At 38.9% G+C, this 17070-nt stretch overlaps 1 protein-coding gene across 2 annotated transcripts in view; it reads right to left on the bottom strand.

The window, feature by feature from the left end:
* SNX25 (sorting nexin 25) overlaps positions 1 to 17070 on the bottom strand; it is a 144928-nt gene that overhangs the window by 62961 nt on the left and 64897 nt on the right. For both annotated transcript variants that reach the window (XM_006160453.3, XM_014592394.2), the window contains exon 6: positions 7187 to 7257. In XM_006160453.3, the coding sequence (XP_006160515.1) occupies positions 7187 to 7257 (71 nt within the window). The remainder of the gene's footprint in view (positions 1 to 7186; positions 7258 to 17070) is intronic.

Genomic DNA, 17070 nt, shown 5'->3' with positions numbered 1-17070 from the left:
ATATACACATACACACACACACACACATATATACATACACACACACATATATATATCTACATACAAATATATGTGTGTGTATAATATATAAATATTATAGATATGCATATATATAATATATATGTTTATATGTGAGTGTGTGTACAGACACATGCATACACCATTATAAATAAAGTTCTCCCCCTCTAGGCTAAATCTTAAACATTCTTAGGATCTTCCATCTCTTCACGCTTCTTTTACATTTCTTCAATTTCTTACCCATGAAAAGAATGTAGGAATAAAGAGAAAGACCATTGGAAGTTAAATCACTTAAAACATCCAGACTAAGGCATTTCCCTGATTCTTTGCCTGATGGTATTTTCACTAGATCACACTACCTCTAAAACACAAAGATCTCCAAAAACAACTCAACAATTACATTTTGGGGATCCTTTTAATAGTAAAAATTTAATTGTCCTTAATGACTTTCAAAGGGAGGGGAGAAATACGTTCAGTCTGAAATAAAGAAAAGGTCCACATAAGAAAGGAAGGCATAGCTGCTTTTAATATAGCTATCTAGATCCAGCTTATTTGTCGGTGACCAATCAAAACTCTAAAGGTCACAGAGAATCAAGAATTACTCCTATAATATTAAGTTACTCAATATTAAAATGAAAAGATAATGGGAAAGCTAAATGTAAATCTTCCTATTTTACAAAAAAGCATCTACACTTAAATTATAACCACTTCATTATCTGAAGCTAACTACATATGAACTTTCACAGTGAGAGAGCAGATGGTATCATGAAGTAGGATAAGCCACTCCAGGCTATTAATACATTGTTCTGTTCTAATAATGGGGCACCATTGGGTTTGTCAAAATATTTGACTTGGAGAGAGTAGAAATAGAAGACTATTATAATTATTATCTCTATACTAGTAACTTCCAAATATTTCTTTCCACAATTGTTTGTTCTCTTTCCACAGTGTGAATCCCAATTTAGAAATGCCTAACTGGCATTTTTCTATCCTTACTTTGACCCTAATCCAGAATGCCCAAGACCAGGTCCCCATACACACTCCTTAACAATCTTCATTGAGAGTTCTTTATGATTATGTACTAGGTATAAAGTAGTACCTCATGTTAATTTTGATTTGCATTTCCCTGATGTCTAATACTATTGGGCATGTTTTCATGTGTTTATTAGTCCTCTGTATATATTCTTTTTATTAGGTCATTAGAAAAGTCATGATGTATTTTTCTGTTCCTCTATGCAATGGGCACAAATAATCTGCCCATTTTCCAATTGGACTGTCTTTTGATTATTGAGTTGTAAGAGTTTATTCTGGTCATAAACACTTTAACAAAGGTTTTTGCTCTGGAGATAAGCCCTTTATCAGGTACATGATTTGCAAATATTTTTCTCCCATTCAGTGAGTTATCTTCCATTTTCTAGATTATGTGCTTTGACACACATTACATTTTTAATTCATGATATAAAGTCCAATATACTTTTTTTTTCATTGCTTATGCTGCCCCTACAGATGCACACAATTTGCCAGAGCATGTATTCTTTACTCTGGAAATGAAGGTATGTAGTGGCTAAAAATCACCTAATAGTTTCAGCTATTCTACTTCTTGCTGAGATTTTATTTCTTTGAACCCTATCACAAAATTACAAGAGACTAGTTTAGAAAAAGCTATCTACTAGTACCAGAATTAACCCCAAAGTAGGAAAGGTAACAAATCAAAATGTAGTCAGAAAGCTTACTGAAAATAAGTATTTCTAGCATTCTCATCAAAAAAAGGGAACTAAATGCTACACTTGAACTTACTAATTATATAACATTGTGGGCTGAACTATATCCCCCAAAAGATATGCTGAAATCCTGGTACCTGTGAATGTGATCTTATTTGGAAACAGGGCCTCTGTAGATATAATTGAGTTAAAGTAAAATTATGCTTAATTAGAGTGAGCCCTAATTCAGTATGACTAGTGTCTTTATAAGAAAATAGAGACACAGACACACAAGATGTGACAAAGTGATACATATGTTTTGGTTTTTGTAACTAGCTCTTCTGGCTCATAAATATTTGGCCTGGGAATGGCTTTGGATAGATAAAGGTGAAAAGCAACCTGACCTTCTCCTGCACTCCTTTCACTTGCTCTTTCTCCTCAAAGCAGACCAGAGAAACTAGCCCCAAGGTGGATCATCCTCCATCTTTCTGATAATACATCACAAGACCCTCAATCTAGTAGGGTCCTGCCCCTATAGCCAGAAGGAAGGAATGCTGCACAGAAAGGTTAAGAAGACTCTGAAGAGACAGGCCAGGATTCCTGACTCTTTCTATCAGCATGAGGCATAGTCCTCTGTCCAACCACATTACTATATGGTAGTCCATGCTTCAAACATGCCTATGAATGAAGTTTCTATTTAAAACAAACAAAGCCAGGAAGACAGGGTTCAGTGAGTTTCTAGACAGCTGAGCATGTGAAGACTTGCACAAAGGTAGATAAGAACTAATCCACAGGTTGGTAGAGTGGCTCACTCCAACCCAATGGGGACAGAAGTGTTTGAACTCAGAACCTTCCAGACCTCAGCCTGTCTATATATCTCTTCATCTGGTTGTTTATTTGTATCCTTTAAAATATCCCTTTATAATAAACCAGAAACCTAAGTGTCCCATAATAATGTGAGCTATTCTAGCAAATTAATTAAACCTAAGACAGGGCTGTAGGAAACTCAACTTATAGCCACCTGCCAAAAGTTCTGGAGACCCAGACTTGTGGCTAGTATCTTGAAGAGGGGGAAGCCTTGTGGGTCTGAGCCCTCAACCTATGGAGTCTGATGCTATCTCCAGTAGATAACATCAGAACTGAAACAAATTAAAGGACAGTCAGCTGGCATCTGCTGCAAAACTGATTGTTTATTTAGTGTGTGTGTGTGTGTGTGTGTGTGTGTGTGTGTGACAGGGGGACCCACACACATTTAGTCACAGAAGCCTCCCGTGTTGGTTGTTGGATGAGAACAGAGAAAAAAACTTTGTGTTTTTGACGCACAGGGAGAATGTCGAGTGCCCAGAGAGGCAGAGGTTAGAGTGAGGTGTCTACAGGCGAAGGAATGCTAAGTATTATCAGCATCACCAAAAGCTAAGAGAAAGGCAGGCTTGGAAAAGACTCTTGGGACAGAGCATTCAGAGAGCATGGCCCTACCAACTCCTCAATTTTAGACTATTAGACTCCAGGACTGTAAGAGAATATATTTTTGTTGTTCAAACCATATAATTTGTGGTACTATGCTATGGTAGCTCTAGGAAACTAATACATTTCAGTTATAATTAAAATTAACAAGAAAATACTATATTAAGACTACATTCTTGCCAGTTAATTTATCCTTACATATGTAACAGATGCACAGATTCTCATGTTAAATTTCCACATTAAACATTGAGCATTAAGGACTGATCTTGTCAGTTTAACTTTGCAAAAAAGGAGGAAGACTAAAATCTGCTGAAACATTACACCACTATGTGAACATGGAGGTTTGTGAGGATAATCATGGCTAACCAGTAACCACAGAAAAGTAATGAAACTGATCTCTTGTGTTTACTGTGCCCAGACAAAATAAAATAACTCCAAGGCAGTACGCTTAGTTTACTGGTTTTTCCTCAATGCTTGAAGAGAAGGAAGTCAGAATACCTAAGAAAGTTTTAAGGACAGCCTTTGGATGGCAAATGGAGACGTGAAAGATGAGTCACTGAGAATATCTAGTAACGTAACTGTTCTGGGCTACACGATGTCCTCTTCTCACTCCCCAAATAAAATCTCTCTATGCTGAAGTCCTAACTCTAGTACCTCACGTGTGATCTTATTTGGAGGCAGAGTCTTTGCAGAAGTAATAATCCAGTTAAAACAATGTCACTAGGGTGGGTCCTAACCCAGTATGACTGATGTTCTCGTAATAGGAAATGTAAACACAAAGGGAGGACAAGTACAAAGGAAAGGGAGTGTGAAGACATAGGGAGAAGACAACCATCTACAAGTCGCAGGGGCCTAGAACAGGCCTTCCCTCATGGCTCTCAGAGGGAACTAACCTGCAAACACCTCAAAAGTCTATATTCTGGAACTGTAGGAAAATTAATTTGTGTGCTTTAAGATACCCAATCTATGGTACTTTGTTATGGCAGTCCTAGCAAACTAACAGAGTAACAAATTAAAATGGTGTATTTTCTGACTACGTTCAATAATAACGGGGAAAAAGAGGTGAAGCACCTTCTCTGCAAGAAAAATGAGGACTAGAACTCATACTCTTACAGGCATTCATCAGATCCAGTCTCTTTTGCTGAAAAGTCTGAAGACTTCTTTCCTCATTCAAAGTCAGAGTCCCTACAGTATCAGTGAGGCCCTTTGTGACCAGGTTCCTTGTGACCCCTCTGAGCTCATGTTTGGGTTCTACCCCCCGACTCACCCTTTTTCACCCCACTACATCAACTTCTGCCTCAGGGTTTTGCACCTGCCCTCCCACAGACACCCTCAAGGTGCCCAGATCATTGCTCAAAGGTTACCATGTGGGTAAAATCTTCTCCAGCTTATTACCTGAATGCAAAATTAGCCTCCCCTGCAGGTGAACCAGCACTGCCCACCACCTCCTGCCTCTATATACTTTGTTTTCCTCCAAGGAACATATTACCACTTGAAATATTGTGCAGTTTATTTCTTTATTGTCTGATTGCTTCACAGCCTAGTTTAGGGATTCGATGAAAGCAGAGATTTTGTTTCGTCAACTATCGTATCATTACCACCTAGTAGGTACTCAGTAAACACTGTTCAATGAACAAATCTGCACAGTACTCTCTACTAAGCCAAGATTGAGATTAGTACCTCTTGCTAGTCATTTCATCTTCATTTCCCTTTTACCTTTGTCTGTGCTCTTTGCTAATAAGAAACCTGGGAGTATGTTTTAAAGTCTCTGGCCCGATTGTTTCCTGTTCTTTAGACTATGCTCTCTGATAGGCACTTGAGTGGGCCTGAAGAGTTCTGAGGAAAGTCTATTCTGCAAAGTGAAAGGAGTGCTTGTGGTCTCTCAGCTATGAATCAAGACCTGCTCTGCATTCTGTATTGCAACAAGTCATCCAACTTCACATACGCAAGCGGGATATGCTAGGACCAGGCAAACTACAAGGGAGTTGAGTGCCATCCTCACACCATATGTATGCTTTGGTATCAGGACCAGCAGATAGCATAATGGTTACATTGCTGGACTCCTACATAGACAACTACGGTTCCAGTTGTTCTAGCAGCTTAAAACTCATGGCAGTCTTCTATGCATGCCTACCCAAGATCCCAACAGGAGAATGGAGGAGAAGGGACTACGGCATGGCCATCCCTCCCGGGGCGTGATTTCTCACTTTCTGTCTGTCTTACTATCTCTCCAGTGAGCACAAATGCCCTACAGCAAAAATATCTCTAAAAAAATAAGTAAGTATACTTTAGTATCATGCCTGGTTAAAAATCTTACTTCATTTGATGAGAAATGAATAGGAAAAAAAAATTTTTTTTTTCAAAATCTACAATGCAAGAGTAGAAAGCAGAAAAAAGCTATTACAAATCCAAATACTTAACTAAAAGAAAAAGAAAATTATACAACATCAATAGCTTGGAGTTATTTAAATGTCTATCAAGATTATGCTTCGGGGACAAGAAGATGGTGTAGTAGTTATATCGCTGGACTCCCACATGGCCAAACACAGTTCAGGTCCTGGACCTGGTGGCTTGAAAACCATGCCAGACAAATGTGCATGCATGTCCAAGACCTCGGGAGGAGAATCAAAGAGAAGGGATTGCGGTGTGGCCATCCCCCCCGGAGGATGATTTCTTACTTTCCCTTTTCTTTGTCTGTCTCTTTCTCTCCAGCAATTGCAAGTGCCTTAAGGCAAAAACCTCAAAAAAAAAAATATGCTTCAAGATAGAAATATTAATGAATACTAAGATTAAATTTTGGTATAAAAAATTATATGAGCATGTTTAGTTTAAAAACAGAACAGAAACTATAAACTCAATTATTTTAACCTTTTAAAAAAGATGGTTCTAGGGGCCAACAGGTGGTGTGGTGGTTAAAGTGCTGAACTCTCACATGACCGACCACGGTTCAAGTCTCAGACCTGACAGCTTGCTCTCTCACTCTCTCTCTCTCACTTTTCCTCTCATCAATAATAATAATAATAATAATAATAAATAAAAGTAAATAAATAATTTTATTTTTTAAAAAAATGAGCTTTCCACTATCTTGAAACCTGTGGAGGCCTGTTGGGAACAGGACTTACAAAGGGCAACTAAATCTGGAAGGCTGTGGTCCAAGGCCATTTTTGCTGGCTATGAGAGGGGTCTCAGGAACCAAAGGGAGCACATGGCTCTTCTTAAAACTGAAGGTGTTTATGCCTCAGATGAAATGGAATTCTATTTAGGCAGGAGGTATGCTTATGTGTACAAACCAAATAAAATCAGAATAATCTGGGAAAAGGTTATTTGTGCCCATGGAAATGGCATGGTTCATGGCAGATTCTGATGCAACCTTCCTGCTAAGGCCATTGGACACAGAATCCATGTAATGCTGTATCCTCAAGGATTTAAAATAATGAAAAGTAAATAAATAAAAATGGATCTGTGCTCTTGTAAAATAAAAATGATGAATAACCCTATGCAGATGGATAGCTTATGAAGAAATACAGAAATACTACCAATTATATTTACTTTCTCTAATTCTATTACACTATCATCTTAATAAATTTGAGGGACCAACAGTTAGCATAATGACTATAGTCAACTGTGGTTCGAGTCCTGGACCCAGTGGCTTAAACTCACACCGGGTGCGCGTGTGTGCGTGCCCAAGAGAAGGGATTGTGGTGTGGCCATGTCCCCTGGGGGTTGATTTCTCGCTTTCTGTCTCTCTGTCTCTGTCTGTCTGTCTGGCGTGCACACACGCCCTATAGCAAAAAACCTCTCTAAAAAAAGAAAAAGAAATACAGAGATACTAAATTATATTTACTTTCTCTAATTCTACTACACTGTCATTTTAATAAATTTGAAATATTTCAATGTAAGGTGGAAGAATGTGCATACTTGCCTAAGATCTGATAGGAGAGAGAAGACAGGATAGATCTAGGACCTTTAAAATGTACAGTCGAAGAGAACAAACTGGGTCTTACCCTTGTGCCTCTTCAGTTGGGGAAAGCTGCTAATTGTGGTCGCCTGGATGATTTCCACAACAATTTGATACCTGATTGTACAAAGACAGAAAGAGAAAAGACTGAGTAAGAAGAAAATACGATTTTCAAAGATACCTTCAGACTGTATTCATTTTCAACAAATGTAACACAGGTGCTGTGAATCCTGCCCAAGTCTCATTAAAATAATCCAGCATGGATTGAATACCTAGAGGAGGCCAGGCACTGTGCTGCACGCTAGCCATTTCTGGGGCCCTATTGTAAGAAACACACACCAAATGTAGAAACATTAGTCTGCCCCTCGGTGAGGTAGAAATCATGAGGTTACTCGGCTCCTCCCTCTCCTCCGTACTCCTTGGTAACCAATACCTACTGCTTCTACCTTCTAAGTTCACATTATCCAAGATGATGGCCATGAGCTACATGTAGCTACTTAAATTCAGTAAATTAAAAATTCAGTCCCTCAGTTCTTCCCCAAAATAATGATAAAGCACAAAAAATAGCTTGTCACGTGAATTTTCCTGCTAGTTACCAAAAGGCTGATGAAAGAACTTATGTACAAACTTAAAGCCATCAAAGCCCAACATTCCCTAACGAAGCCTTTAACCTTGGGACTCAGTTCTACTAGCAGAAAGCAGTGACTTTTTACTCCACTCCAGCATGCGTCTCTGGACACCCCCTCGTACACTGCCATCTGACGTCCTGCAAAGAGACTCAACATCCCTCCGCACAGCAGTTTCGATCTTGAGCATTTATCAGAAGGAAAACAATTTAACAAGAGTAAAACCAAAACCAAAAAACACAACTATCACAGACACGTTTGTTGTAACCTCTGTAAGAAAAAGCACGGGAAAATCAATGTGGTCAGTAATGCTTTCACTAGATAAACATTAATTCATCTTTTCCTGTGTTCTAGATACATAGGAGTGAACACCACCAGTATGGTCCCTGCTTTCAGGAAGCAAGGGGGATCGGCCAGATTAAAGGGAAGCATTTGTCTGACAACCGCTGAATAATTATAAAAAGTCCATGAACACAAATGTTTATGACATTTATTTTATTTATTTTTTATTTTTTTGGTGAGGTTTTTGCTATAGGGCACATGCACGTGCCAGAAAGACAGAGAGAGCCCAAGAGACAGAAAGCGAGAAATCCCCCCCCGGGGGGGATGGCCACACCACAATCCCTTCTCCTCCATTCTCCTCTCGGGATCTTGGGCATGTATGCACAAGCCCCCGGTGTCTATTTAAGCCGCCGGGTCCAGGACTGGAATCACAGTCGACTACGTGGGAGTCCAGCGACATAGCCATTAAGCCAGCTGCTGGTCCCCATGACATTTATTAAAAAAAAAAAAAAACACAAAATTGCATGAACATTTGTGACTGGAGATATAAATATGTATGTGGGTATATAAGACAGGGTTAGAAGATAAAATAGAGGGGGAATGAAGAACAGCTGTGTTAAAATGGTAGAATTTGTGTCATTTTTAACTGTTTCCAACTGCTTATCTATCTACTTACCTACCTACTAAGTACTTACCTATCTATCTATCTAAACTTATTCAAACTAACCTTTTTTCCTTATTGGTAAGCTTTCCATACCTCTGTTTCTGCACTTGGACCCTCATCTGCCTCAATATCCTATCACCTGAGGTGACCACTCTAGCAGTAAACAACAGTGTCAGGGCCGAATGGATTTGTCCTTTGAATGTCTTTAAGTTCCTTTCTTACTCTTCCTCTGCCATCACCATATTGCAGGCCTTCTTCTCACATGCCGGTCGGTCACTGCAATGGCTAAAGAGTCTATCTCCACGACTTCAATCCTCCTCTCTCCCATCCAAACCATCTTGAGCATCCCTGTCAAAATACCTTCCTACAAACCACTTTCATTCATCCCCCCTCTGATTAATACTCCTCCAATCCCCCCATTCCAAGCTGCCATTCTCACCACGGTTTGGCAGAGGCTCTCTTTTTTCCTCTCTCTTTTTTTTTTGGAGAGGTTTTTTCACTATAGGGTGCGTGCACTCGCCAGACAGACAGAGACAGATAGAGAGACAGAAAGTGAGAAATCATCCCCCAAGGGGGATGGTCATGCCGCAATCCCTTCTCCTCCATTCTCCTCTCGGGATCTTGGGCACGCACACACACGCGCCCGGCGTGAGTTTTAAGCCACAGGGTCTGGGATGCGAACCGCGGTCGACTACATGGGAATCCAGCGACATAGCCATTACGCTAACTGCTGGTTCCCGGCAGTGGCTCTCTTATTCAACTCAACTTCTTTTTCTCCCTGTGAGCTTAAGCCAGGCTGGTTTCCATTCATCCTCTCAAACTATAAGACTCTCCTGGCTCTTGCTCAAGCTTTCCTTTCTTCTGAGAGGCAAACTCTCTACCTGATCCCCTCACTGGATCTTGCACACATTACTTCTCCCCTCAAGTGTTCTCCAAACCCAGTAATTCACAGTAATACCTGCCTCCTCTGAATCCTTAAGTTACTTGTGCTCTGTAACTGTACCTATTTACTTACTATTTATATTTCTGTTTTAAGGTCACACTTGCAAAAAGAGCACTGTGAACAAAGAAAATGGTACATCCGGTCATTTCATGTCCTTGCACACCTTCAAAAAGTGGTGACACATTTCTGAACCTAAGACAAAACTATAGCTTTCTCTATAACAGAGATGCTACTTTTTCCTCTCCACCTAGATTATGAGGCTCTTGAACACAGGGGTTTATTGTGTACTCTCCTACATTACTCTCCTTGGCACTAAGCATATGGTAGGCACCCAGTAAATACTAATAAGCTAAATTAACAAGAGTTAACATCTCTAACAGTTTACAGGGACAAACAGTATCTTGAACAATTTGTTCTTCTGATATTCTTAGTGATACACATTTTGGAACAAGTGATTCATCGATGCTACTGAAGAAAACAGAACACATCTGAGTAAATAGTTAAATATTTTTAATGAAACTATAAAATTACAATGTAAACCAGCTAACATTTATAAATGTCTTTAATTAGGTACCAGGTACCTGTTTAGACATTGTAATTTACTTTAGATATTGTAGTTCACTTACCTCTCAGAATAAGGTGATGTCATTATCTCCGTATCACAGAGGGGAATAATGGAGGTTCAGGCGGATTAGAAAATCTACACGTGGTCTCACTGCTCTTAAGTACTAGAGCTAGAACCTTGGTAGCCTGACTAAAGCTCAGGCTCTTAACAATTTTCCCACTAATCTAAAATTCAATATAGGCTAATGAATATATTAGGCTAAGTCTTTTCAAAGCGTATAAGCACAGTCCATGGCAGAACACCTTTTCAGCCATACTGCCTTCTATACTCATCTCGGACACTCCGTTCCTACCAAAACAGACCACCTGGGACACCCCAAATACGCTCCACTTGTTCTTGACTTCCAGCTTTGGTTCTCCTGTTTTTTCTCCATCTCACACAGTCATTCCTCCTTATCTGCTTAAATCCTGTTAATGCCTTAACATTCAGTTCATGGACACTCTTCTCTGAAGTTTTCCTAGATTCCACTCTTTCGTAGGATAAAGTATTGGCTCCCATCACTTCTTTAGCTCTCTACACTCCATTTCTCGCCTTAATATCTTGCTTCCTATCCAGCTGTATATAATCCACTTGGGTCTCCCATGCTGGATTACAAACACCCTGATGGCGAGGGTTGTAATCCACGGACCCACATCGATTCACCTTTATATACATAAGGCCTTCCTCACATAGTCCTGGGCATTTGATGATGACCGCTAAATTTCTTAAATTCACTTTCACTTGATACAAAGTAGAAAATTATTGACTTTTTAATTCTAATTTTTCTCAACAAACCACATAACACACTAACCTAAATGTTAGCTATCCTTGAGGGTACAGTCTTCCCAGAAATTAGGAAGCTATTCAGAGAGACCTGGCATTCACAAGACTCTTTTTTCCTTTTTTCTTTTAAAAAGAGATTTTTCCTATAGGGCAATGTGTATTTGCTGGAGAGACAAAGAAAGACAGAAAGGGAGCAATCACCCACGGGGAGGGGGGGTGATGGCCAGGCCGCAATCCATTCTTCTCTATCCTCCTCTCAGGATTATAGGCATGCACGCACACACACACATGCCCAGTGAGTTGAAAGCCACTAGGCCTGGGACTTGAACACCGGTTGACTACATGGGAGTCCAGTGACATAACCATTGTGCCATCTGCTGCTCCCTTTGTATCCAGGACTCAACAGCACTCAGCTTCATGGGAGTCCAACAACCTAACCACTACACCATCTGCTGGCAAAAGACTTTCTTCCTACAGAGGATGGGATAGACTTCACTGGTGCCAAATTTGGTTCAAGAATCAGGAAAGTTGATATATGGGTTTTTTTGTTGTTTTTATTTATTTTTTTTGGGGGGGGGAGGTTTTTGCTACAGTGTGCGTGCACTCGCCAGAAAGACAGAGAGAGACAGAGAGACAGGAAGCGAGAAATTACTCCCCAGGGGGGATGGCCACGTTGCAATACCTTCTCCTCCATTCTCCTCCCGGGCTCTTGAGCACACATGCACACATGCCTGGCATGAGTTTAAGCCACCGGGTCTGGGACTCAATTTGCAGTCAACTACATGGGAGTCCAGCAACATAGCCATTATGCCAACTGCTGGTCCCAGGAAAGCTGATATTTGTAAACATTATCCTGATCAAAAGTACGCAGAACGTTGGTATATGTTTCTCCAAGATGACAACATAAACTCAAGTATTAAATACGGGATGTGGCATAACAAGAAGCCAGCTACTTTCCAACTATGACAAGACCCTATCTACAGTATCCCCTGCCCTGGGAACAAGGAAAATGCCACACACATAAATGCTGCCTGTTCATCTGAGTCACCACCTCACTTCTCTTAAGTTGACTAGATGAATACTGGGAGCAGTTTTGTATTTATGAACTCTTCCTACCAAACTGAATCTCAGTTGAAATGCTACACAGGACCTCGAAGTACTTAGAAACCTATAGTTTTACTGCCCTACTACTATCTATTGTTCAGAATAGTTTCGAAATTTCACTAGAATTTATTTTAAAATTATTTACATGTCAAACCAAAATTAAGGGAAAAAAAAAATCAGGGATCAGCCAGTGGTGTGGAGGTTGGTGGCTAGATCTCACATGATTGCAGTTCCAGTCCTGGAACTATAAGCATGAAAAACATGCCAGGCACGTGTGCATGTGTGCCCAAAATCCTGAAAGGAGAAACAGTGGAGAAGCAATGGCAGCGTGGCCATCCCCCCTGGGGGGTATTTTCTCACTGCTCTCTACCACCCCATCTGGTGGGGGTACATACCTATGGCAAAATTACAAAAACAAAAACAAAAACAAAACACTCATTACTTTACAGCTAGCTGGGCATAGACTTGCTGCAATGTTCTGAGAAAGTGAAAAGCCTGGATGAACTTTAGTCTCAGGTATATGCTATAGTAAATGGTTTAGAACACTTTCATATCAAAATTAGCAAGGATATATTATGGGATGTGATATCATTTATATACAAATGTTTAGAAACAAAAATTTTTAAACAATGTTTTCAGAGCTGCTTGAGGCTAGGGACAATGTTTTCTATTAGAAGGACTTCAGTAAAAGTATTTGAGAAAAAACAAGCCAGCAAGCTGAAGCTGTTTCTCACATCCACAGCACCAGTGAAAAGGGCTGCTGGATAATTCAGGAAGTGCAACAGAGTGGTTAGGAATGTGAGCTACACTGTCTCCAACCTGGGAAAGCTTCTAAGGTTTCTAAAACTCAAGAGTATCTGTAAAAGAGAGTAACTGTAGTATCTTTTCCTGATATGGTTATTACACAAATTAAATTAGATAATACTTACAAAACATTTGGAACGTGAGATTTCAATAAATGGGTATTAAGGGGGCCAGCAGATGGTGCGTGGTTAAGGCACTGTACTACCACATGGCTGACCATGATTCGAGTCAGGATCAGGCAGCTTGCTTTCTCACTTTCCCTCTGTCTCTCCCCAGTAAGCACATGTTTCCTATTGCAAAATAATAATAATGATAATAATAATGCTAAATAAAATTAAATCATTCTTTTTTAAAAAAATAAATGACTGGGGTTAGCAGGTGGCGTGGTGGTTAAGGCAGCTGGACTCCTGTATGGCTGACCATGGTTTGAGTCCCAGATCTGGCAACTTGCTTTCTCACTTTCCTTCTCTCTCTCTCTCTCTGGTCAACTTCAAAAAAATAAAAAATAAAAATAATTACAATGAATAAAATTAAATAAAATAATTATTTAAAAAATATTATTATCATCATTGTTACTTAACACCGCTGGCTCTTTAGATATGTATGTACTATATGGAGAAACAATATGTTTGTGTGCCTATAAAATAAAAGTGCCATACTTTTTCTTGATTATAAAAGTAGTTTTACCCCAATGACTGAAGACCAACAGCATCACTACAGTCCAACAAAACCAAGTTTACTGACCTACTGCAATGAGCCAGAGACTGCATACTAGAGAAACTGTGACGCACCTCCCCAAAGGAAAAGATAAAGTTATTATGAGGTTATTATGGGTTTTTAGGGAAAGGTGGAGTTTAGTTGAAATTTAAATGAAGCACCATTTTGACAGGCTCAAAGCAGGGCTGTGTAAAGGTGTCAGTGATGTAGGGGGGATCCAGACTGTCACTTTCTCAGAAACTATAAAGGTAAGACAGATGGAGCTTGTTGAGCCCAGAAATGCCTGATCTGTATGCCTGCATCAGGGTTATAAACTGAAGCTGTCTCTGTTGGTCAAACTGATTTAGATCCTCTAAGCCAGAGGAGAATGTATTTTTCTTACTGATACAGCTCCAAATATCAGATGAAGATTTAAGTGAACACAGTTTCCCCATGAGTAAGAAAGGTCAAAGGGGGGGATCACTCTATATATATTTCACAGCCGTAGTGTGTATTTGGGAGAAATGCTGTTTCCTGTTAACCTAGGAGCTGGCGTTAGTGTCTGCCATGCCAGCCTATCAAATGGCTGTGCAGCTTTTTCTCTTGGAGCCAGTTTTTACTTTTTGTGAAGTGACATATGTTCAGTTCAGAAAATGGGAAAATACACAAAGCACAACATTTAAAGTCAACCACTATTAACATTTGGAATATCTTTATAATCATTTTTTCTATGCAAACAGTAATTTTTTTGTCGTGTAAGTCTGAATTTATTTGTAAATTTATAGTTATATTTAAAATTTAGTTATAAATTTATAGTTGATATCTTCCAAAATAATTAAATATCCTACTGTTACACCATTACAAATAATTGGTAATCCACTACATAAATGCACAAAAAATTTTAATGATAAATCTGTATTGTTCTTTTTACAAGCAAAATGAGAAATAATGAATGACTGTTTAAAAAATAATTGGAATAATAATAATGATAACGATGATCGGGAAAAATAATGAAAAGCTATTGGATGATGAAATGGGGATTTTAATTTCTTTGTATTGACTGATATGCATGGTATTCCTTCTGGAAAAAAAAACATAATACACTGTAAAGCTATATGTGATTCAATGTAATACAAACAAGATTATGATGATAATAAATAAATAATAAATAAAAAACAAAAATAAAAAATAAATCTGTACTGTTAGGTATTTTGGTTATTTCAAGTTTTTCTCTAGTTTAAATAAAATTGCAAGCAGCATTCTTTTTACATATTTATGATCGTTTTCTTTCTCTAAAAAAATTTATTTATTTATTTATCTATTTATTTGTCATGATTTTCAAGCTGTAGGATTTGGGACTGCCATTAGCTATGTGGGAATCCAGCACCTTAATCACCATGCCATCTGCTGACCCACACAATCATTTTTTTTTTTTGTCTTTTTAAAGAATTATTTTATTTAACTTTATTTATTTTAATTTGACTAGAGAGAAAGGGAAGGAGAGAGGGAGGAAGGTGGGAGGAGAGAGGGAAGGAGGGAAGGAAAGTGAGAAAGCAAGCCACCAGGTCCAGGACTTGAACCATGGTCAGCCATGTGGGAGTCCAGTGCCCTTAACCACCATGCCACCTGCTGGCCCCCTACATGATTATTTTCTTAAGATGAATTATAATGAGTAATAACTGGATCTAAAATAATATACATAGTCACATTATAAAACTGTGTTAATAGAAAGGTAATAATCTATACTGCAGCCAGTAAAACATGAGGTTGTCTATTTTCTTACATCCTTGTCAATACTAAGGGTCATCAAATTTTTAATCTTTATCAATATTATGAAAAAAGAAAATTCATTTCATTTTAGTGGGCTTGTTTGTTTGTTTACTGCTAGAGGGAGCATGCATTTGCCAGAGACAGACAGAGAGGAAGAGGGAGAAAGCACCTCCCAGTGTGGCATGGTCACGCAGCAATCCTCTGTCTTCCATTTCTCCCTGCTGTCAGGATCTTGGGCATGTGCACACACATCCAGTGTGTTTTTCAAGCCACCGGTGCCAAGATTCAAACCACACGGTCGGCTATGTGGACTACGGCTCCCATAATCACTAGGCCACAGGGCTGGCCTTCATTTTCATTTTTATGTCTTTAAGTAATACTTTGGATAAAGACAAGGTTCTGAACAATTTTTTCATGAGGTATGTTTAATAGTAAAACAGTGCATCAGGAACACAAATAGGGGAAGTAGTTCAGGTTAGACCTTGAAGAAGTTAGAGGCTTCTTTTACTTAAGAGGTTTTACGCCTATTTTCCATCTTTCTAGCATGCAGAAGTAGCTGACTCCACAGAAAGACTAAAGCATGCTTAACATTTTCCATTCATGGCACACTAAGAATACAATATTTGAACAAAATACTGGGATAGCAAGTCATCCCAAGGGCTGAGAAAACCTTCACCTCCATATATATATGTGAAGAGACTATGAAAATTTCATGGAAAACTTAAAGTACAAGTTTATTTGGTGCAAAAATATTCTGAAAAGTATACATAGGTTTAACACAATGTATATTTCCATAAACTTTTATTTGAATCACACCAAGTAGGAAGTTCTGACTCAGAGAAGCCTGAAATAAGGTGGCCTGAACTTAAGTATGCTCACACCGGCACGCACTGTTTTCAAAAGTTTTTTTTTTTGGAGAGGTTTTTGCTATAGGGCGCATGCGCTTGCCAGAAAGACAGAGCGAGACAGAGAGACAGAAAGCGAGAAATCACTCCCCTCGGGGGGATGGCCATGCCACAATCCCTTCTCCTCTCTTCTCCTCTCAGGATCTTGGGCACTCACACATATGCACCCAGTGTGAGTTTAAGCCACAAGGTATGGGACTCGAACCCACGGTCAACTACATGGGAGTCCAGCAACACAGCCATTACGCCAACTGCTAGTCCTAAAAGTACACATAAATAAATATGTGTGTATGTACATGTATGTTTGTATATAAGTATATATACACACATATTTATATATGTGTATACACAAAATAATCACAAGTAATACTTGTTTTGTTAACCTTGTTCATATGTTTTATCTTCCTGAGATAACCACATGACCACATTATTTATTTTCGAGCTCCCAGAGCCTACTGAAATTACACGTTACACAAAACTGTCACCACTGGCTAGAAGATGCCCTTTAGTTAACCTAGAAAGTCAAATTTTTTTCTCTCTGCTATCTATGTCTTGTGACCCTCATATTTTATATCAGCTGTTAATATCATAAAAAGTATTTATTTATACATGATAGTACCACTGCTATATTTATTCTCAATTCTTACATCAAGCGTTCTTGTTCAGAATGCTGAGTATCTTCTTTAGTTGCCTAGTTTTCTATTTTATATTGAAAATGTCCTAATAACTTTCTTATACCTTTTGAATGA

The sequence above is a fragment of the Tupaia chinensis genome, unplaced genomic scaffold (assembly GCF_000334495.1).
Source record: "Tupaia chinensis unplaced genomic scaffold, TupChi_1.0 Scaffold000685_1, whole genome shotgun sequence".
Lineage (NCBI taxonomy): Eukaryota > Metazoa > Chordata > Mammalia > Scandentia > Tupaiidae > Tupaia > Tupaia belangeri.
Note: the sequence above shows the minus strand (reverse complement) of the source record. Positions and strands in the feature narration are given on the sequence as shown.